Here is a 6,703-nt window from a genome sequence, read left to right as displayed (position 1 = left end):
CACCCCAGGTATATATGGAATTAATAATGAATAAATTAGCACATTCTTTGCACAAGGAATGTTGTAATAATTCCAAAATATAGAAACATCTTCACTGTGGTCCTCTTGGTTTGCAAATGACAGTCAGGAACCAGGAGGCTGGACCTGGATGGGAACAAGGAGGAATCCCCAGAAAACCATTAATTCCTGAGGCTCTGGTCAATTTTATTTGAAAATGAAAAGGGAAGAAATTAACACAAAGTGGAGGCAAGAAGAAAAGGAAATAAAGAATTCCGAGGGAGGAGAGGAGTTTTGAAATGACTCACAGCAGGCCTGCACCCTGCCTCATCCCAGGTGACATCCTGTCATCCAGTAGGACAGTGGCCGGCCTGAACAGTGCATCCTCCATGCTACCCTGTGGGAGAAAGAGGACTGGTTCTTGCTTCCCACTTAGTAGCTGCTTTTGCACACACGGGACCCAGCTCTTAGTGAGTCTTCCACGCAGAGGAAGCCCAGCATCCTCTTCATTCCTAGCTCTCTCGTCTGTCTTCCTGTGGCCCCTCTGATTCTTCCTTTAAGTTTCCCTTATCTGCGGGGTTTGCCCTCTTCTGCCATTCAGTGTGTTTCCACATTTTCAAATCCTTATCTCCCTCTGAAGGGCTGACACTTACCATATACGTATCTATCTCCCAGGTACAATTATGGACTCTCCCTCCAGCCCTAATAGTCATCATGTCCTTTCTTTTGCATGGTGTTTTTAGAGTATGCAAGGCACTAAACTTCCTCCAGCCTCAGTCTCAGGCAGAGGCAGCTGTTTATATTATTTATATGTCCGCTTTGAAGTTCAAAAGGTTAAGTAACCATCCCTACATCCACTGATGGAAAGCCAACAGCTTTGGGGTGTCTGCCCAGATGATGAGTAACACACTTTTTATAAAAAATGTTGCTGCCAGTTACGGGGAGAGGAGCCCAGTGGCAGCCATGATTATGTTGCTTTAATTGGTCCCATGACTACAGGTGATGAAACTGAGTGGGGACATGGGGTCAGAGCTGAACCAATCAGATCTCTGTCCCAGGCACTTAGTTGGGACTGAGCTTAGCCAGTCTCCATGGTTGCTTATGATGTTAGAGCATAAACAGGGGGCAGCCACAGTCTGTCTTCAGGAAAGTGGGTCAGAGAAAGCTGGTCTGCAGAGGGACGCGTGAAGCAAAGGCACCAAGAGAAACCGAATCCTGCCTGAGAAAGCTTGCTGTCGAGTTCCCGCCCGGCTTCCAGTCTCTTCCCGAGGCCCAGCTGCACCTCTTGTGGGCTCAGCCAGACGCTGTCCTCTCAGAATACCTCTTCCTCAGCTGCTCAAGTTGTTTTATTAGTGCAACCAAAAGAGTTTTGTTTAATACAATATCAGAGAAAGAACCCAACCCAGGTTCTTCTAACTCACAGTTCCAAGCCCTGTCAGTCTCCCACACTTTCCTAGACTGCAGAAAGGGTCTAGTCCTTGCCTACTGTCCCTTTCTCTGTTATCACGTCCTTCGTGGGGCTCTGCCCGCTAACTTAGTCCTACAGTGTCTTCCTCACCAGTTTTTCATGCCGCCTCTTCCAGACACAATTGTTTTTGCACAGCGGATAGTTGAGAGAAGATTGGGGCTCAGCAGTTCTGAAAAGGAGAAAGAGAATACCTGTGAGAACACAGAGGACAGTCCCAAAGACTGGGGGACACTGGCTGTCCTGCCCAGGCAGGTGCCACCCAGGACTGAGTACTTCCACATTAGGCAAAGCCTCGCGCCCACAGGCCCATGTAGACGTCCCCTGCATGGCTGCTGGAGGTCAGGGTGCCCAAGGGAGGCGGCAGGAGGGGCAAGAGGACTGAGATTTGGTCCTGTTCACTACCGTAGTTCCTAGCCAGATTAGGTGGTGCTTCACCCACTGCTCGGGAGTTTCTAGGGAAAGGAAATGGTAAAATAGGCAGCACAGAGACTGAGGGCAAGTCCTGCCTAATGAGCTGAAGAGCCAGCGACATTCATCAAAGTGCCCACGCACCAGGAGGTGAGGGGCGGAGTCCTGGACCTGTGCAGCCTCCTGGGTGGGGAGCTCTGAGGTGGGGAGTTTGCACTGGGCCTTGGTCAGACCGTTAGCCAAAGACAGCACCACTTAGTGGTTAGAGCTGAGCCTCCAAGACCACGAGTCTGGCATTCAGCACTGGTTCTACGAGCCTCAGTTTGCTCATGTGTAAAGTGGGCACCCTAAGAGTTTCTCCTACGTGGAAAGTTGGATGAATGAGCTATGCATGTGTCCTGCTTAGTATAGAATACGCTCTCAATAATCGTTGGCTGCTGCCACTGCTCTACGGCTCCTGTCTGTGCAGAGCCGTTCTGCATCCTGCTCCAGGACACGGCAGAATCTCCTAACGGGACCCGCCCTAGGGCCACCAGTCAAAGCCCCTGCTCAGTGAAGTAAGTCCCTGATTCCTTGAGCCATCCCTCCGGGGGCCTTCCCAGGCTGTGAGTGGGAAGAGAGGCTCTGAGTGGAGCCTGCTCCTCTCTCACCTCTCCCCTCCCCCGGGCCCGGGCCAGACCTTGACACTCCAGGTGACAAATGTTTTCCGAGTGACTCTGGTGATCGGTGCACCAGTAGTGACCGTTGATCTGAAATATGCCATAGTCAAAGCTGCCGTCTGCGTTTTCATTGACCTTCGATATGTTGAAGTTGCTTTCCACAAATGCCAAGCACAGCCCTTAGAGCAGGGAGAGGAGGATGTTTAGAAGCCGAGGGAGATGGAGGAGAAAGAAGATGAGGAATCCAAAGGAAGGACCAAGGCCTAAGAGGCTACATGGGCTAGTGGGCTGGAAACACCCCTTGGCTCCTTCTCCCATCCTGGGGTCCATCCAGCTTCTCATCAGTCTGACCATTCATCTGTCCATCTCTACCTCCATGCTTCTGGCACTTAATAATCACCTACTGTATACCAGGAACTGTGCAAAGCCCGTGAGGGATGTTTAGCTGGAACAAACGTAGATACTGCGCTCAGGGGCCTATAGTATAAGAATGAAGATGTGAACCTAAAAAAGCGAGATCAAAGGGGAAAGTGTTGTAAAACAGGCCTGCACAATCCTGTTCCAAAGGAGTGATCCCTCCCATGGAGTAGAACGAAGCCTTTGCACTGGCTGTTCCTCTGCCTGGAATGCTCTTCCCCTAGACATTTGGATGATCAGGTCCTTTACTTCATTCAGCACCGCTCACTGTCGCCTCCTCAGAGAGGCTTTCCTTACTTCCCCTTCTGGAACAGCGTCGCCTACCACTCTCCCCTGCTTTATTCTTCTGCTTAGCAGTTTTCACCACCAGGTGATAAAAGTATTCCTGTATTTTTGTGTGAGTGTATTGCTTATCTGTGCTGGAGAATGTGAAACTATAAGCGAAGTGGCCTTGTTTATATCCCCAACACCGAAACGGTTCCTGGGACATAATAAGTGCTCACTTATTAACTGTTAAATGAATATAGAATGCCGGGAAAGGTTTCTTGGAGAGGGCTGGTTTTTGAACTTGGTTGAGAGACAAAGAGAGAAAGAAAGATGGTCACGTAGGGCATGACCAGGAGAGGGGGAGATGAGGGTGGTGAGGAAATGGCACTCACAGTCATTCAGGGAGTACCCCTCAAACCCGTCCATATCCTCCTGGTGCAACAGCTTGGCCAGGTCACAGCGGTTGATGAGCCTGGCCTGATGAACGGTAACGAGGCAGGTAACCATGGAGATGAGTAGCGCCCTTCTCATCCTTGGAGGGGACAAGGTGCAGCCGAGGGCCCGCGGTTCTCTGGGTGTCACAGACTTTCTGCTGGTCTTCTCTGAGTCTCTGAGGAATCTGGAGAAAGCAGCCAAATGTCCTGGGTCACTCACTGCTCCCCACCTGGCTGTTTCCAGTCTCTTTCTTCTCATTTATTATGTAGTATTCTGGCCAGGGATGTGTTACCTGTGTCTAATCCTGAGGGAACGTCAGACTAAGCCAGACAGAAGGAACTCCCATAAAATAAAGGGCCTATATTCTTTAAAACAGTCAATGACATGAAATAAAAAAAGGAGCTATTTCTGTTACCAGGTGTGTGTGTGTGTGTGTGTGTGTGTGTGTGTGTGTGTGTGTGTCTTTCTCCTTAAACGAGGTATTATTCCTCGGGGCAAATGCCTAGTGTCTCATCCACCAGCTTCACGAGTAAGGCATGAAGCAGGTTCTGCTTGGACAAGATGGCCTTGTTTCCTCACAGATCTTAGGTCTCCTAAGACTCACTCCATACTAGCCTGAGCTTATAACCGTTCTTTTGTGTCTCTCTCCCACCCTAGAGTTGTCAGATTCAGCAAATAAAATTACAGGATGCCCAGTTACATTAGCATTTCAGATAAACAACAAACCCCTTTTAGTATAAGCATGTCTCATGCTACCTTACGCTGCCCTGCCTCAGTAGTTTCCTTCAGACAGGAGTCACTGAGCCTTGGGAAGCAGGGAGCTCCATCTCTGCCCATGCTGTGCCCTTTGGGGTCCCCTTGGGGGAATACCGTCCATGGCTACCTCCCCTTGCAAAGCTTATCTTTCTCCTATCCCTCTCCGCCCCCAGGTCGCAGCCAGCCAAGGATTTCTGTGAGAATCTGTATAAGAAAGTCGTTTGGGTGGGAGCCTGCTTTTCCTCATGAACTATATATACTCTAGCCTCACCCAGGTCACGGTTCTCCAATTCTAAAGAAGGCAGGAGTGTAAAGCCACCCTACTCCCCAGCCTTCTGGAACCCCAGCTCTGTGATGTCATCACCCTCCTGGAAATGCTCTGGTCTTGACGACACAAATTGGCTCTGTCTTCAGGCCTGATGCAGCTTCAGGCAGAAATGGCAGATGGGCCTGGAAGGATAGGTGACAACTGTGATGAAGACCACTGGGTGGGAAAGGGTAGAGAGCTCTGGTTGTTCTTTCTGCCGCCGCCTTCCCCTTCTGGAAGCAGTACCACCTTTGGGTGAGCTCCATTCCCCTTGGGGTTTTAGTGGAGGCTCCAGTCACGGGCTGAGCCCTCCAGGTGACAGTATATTTTGAATTGAAACTACGTGGAGCTGCTCAGCTTCTCCCAGGAAGCCTGCTGGTGTGAGGCAGCCAGAGGCCAACAGTTGGGAATCCCGTGAATACAGCCCATCGGAGAAGATGAGCCTCTTCTCAGCGGAGAAGCGGAGCCACACAGGCTTCCAGTCCCAGAGCTCGCCTTTTCTGAGATCCTGACACACTCTTGTCCTACTGCAATCCTGCAGTTCAATAAATGTCCCTTCTTGTCTGAGCAAGTTTAGGTTGGGTTTCTGTCACCTGCAACCAAAAGAGACCTGCCTGGTAGAGTCGGCGTGGGCTTAACCTGATGACCTGACATCCTGTCACCTCCCCGTGAAGGCCACTCATCTTAGTATCATTAGTCACCAAGGAAGGCTGGGAGACATTTCCACCAACTGTAGCAAAAGGAGACAAAAGAATGTTGTGTTACCAATGGCCACTCTACCTTCTGAGACAGGATGGCAGTGTGTGACAGAAGGAAGTTAGGGAGCGATTTCTAATGGGGCTGTGCTGCCCCTACCCTCTGCCTGTGGCCCTCGCCCAGTAGGGCAGCAGCACATTGCATTTGGGGATGTGAAGCCAGAGAAAGCTTGGGAAGAGGTAGAGCCCTGGGAGGAGGGTTTTCCGGGAGTACCATTTTATGAGCAGCCTTTTGTGGTCCAAAAGCTACAGGTGGCCGAGATGACCCAAATAAACTCACTTGTACAGAATTAGAGCCCGGGGTTTGGGGTGGGAGAGGCTTCTGCAGCCCAGGACCACAGGCTGGAAATGTGGCCAGGAGAGGCTAAATTTCTTCAAATCTTGGAGGGCATGATGTGAGCCTCTAAGGGGGACCAGAAGCACCCTGTACCCCCACTTCCCCAAATGTGACAGACACGACATTGGGTGGATTCCTACCCACTCAAGGAACTGGAAAATCCAAGCTGGGGCCCATGAATAAATTTTGAAAGTCACAGGCTGGGGCATAAAGGCAAAAAGAGGCCACAGATCATTTGTCTAAATATTTACAACTTATAAGTCAAATTACAAGCTGTTAAATGAAATATGTTGTATCTCATAAAATTCCAAAATTTCCTGTTAAAGGACATTTTTAAGTGTGCATGAAACTATGATTTGTATATGACAAAATTATATACATAATTAATATATGATGTAATGTTCTGTGAAATTTATTCTCAGATTATCTTTTCAGCAAACTCATGAATCATGTTATTATCAATAATTTAAACTATATTTAAGAATTGAAAGCAATTGTAATCAAAGTACAAAACTTTATAGTTTCAAAAAAAATAAATTAATGTAAAATTTTTCAATTAAATATTTTCCAGTGCGTTTTCCCAGAAATTAGTTTTAAACCATCAAAGAATATTTAATAATTTAAACGGCAAGATACAAATTAGAAATAATGCATATCAAATTTTTATATCAAAATTATTCACATACATCCAAACATTTTATTTCACTCTGAAAGCTTAATTCAATTTTGAGTAACTTTTAATTATAAAATTAATTTTTTTAAAAAATTATAAATTTAACTGAAAATTTACTTGAAAATTTAAGGAACTCTTTTTTAAAAAAATGTTAAAATTCAGAATTATAGTATTCAATGTCCATCTAGTTGCCAATGTAAAGAATCAGAATCATGTTATGTCTA

General features: G+C 47.6%; 1 protein-coding gene across 1 annotated transcript; it reads right to left on the bottom strand.

Annotated features, from left to right (window-relative positions):
- Window positions 1–324: 324 nt before the first annotated feature.
- Window positions 325–3,747, bottom strand: LOC308488053 (lysozyme-like protein 6; the record flags this gene model as incomplete). Its single annotated transcript, XM_081027234.1, has 4 exons — window positions 325–394; window positions 1,556–1,634; window positions 2,553–2,711; window positions 3,609–3,747. The coding sequence occupies 4 exons, from the start codon at window positions 3,745–3,747 to the stop codon at window positions 325–327; spliced, it is 447 nt and encodes a 148-aa protein (XP_080883360.1).
- Window positions 3,748–6,703: the final 2,956 nt, after the last annotated feature.

The sequence above is a fragment of the Rhinolophus hipposideros genome, assembly GCF_964194185.1.
Source record: "Rhinolophus hipposideros genome assembly, chromosome: 20".
NCBI lineage: Eukaryota > Metazoa > Chordata > Mammalia > Chiroptera > Rhinolophidae > Rhinolophus > Rhinolophus hipposideros.
This window is presented reverse-complemented; position numbering and strand designations above follow the sequence as displayed.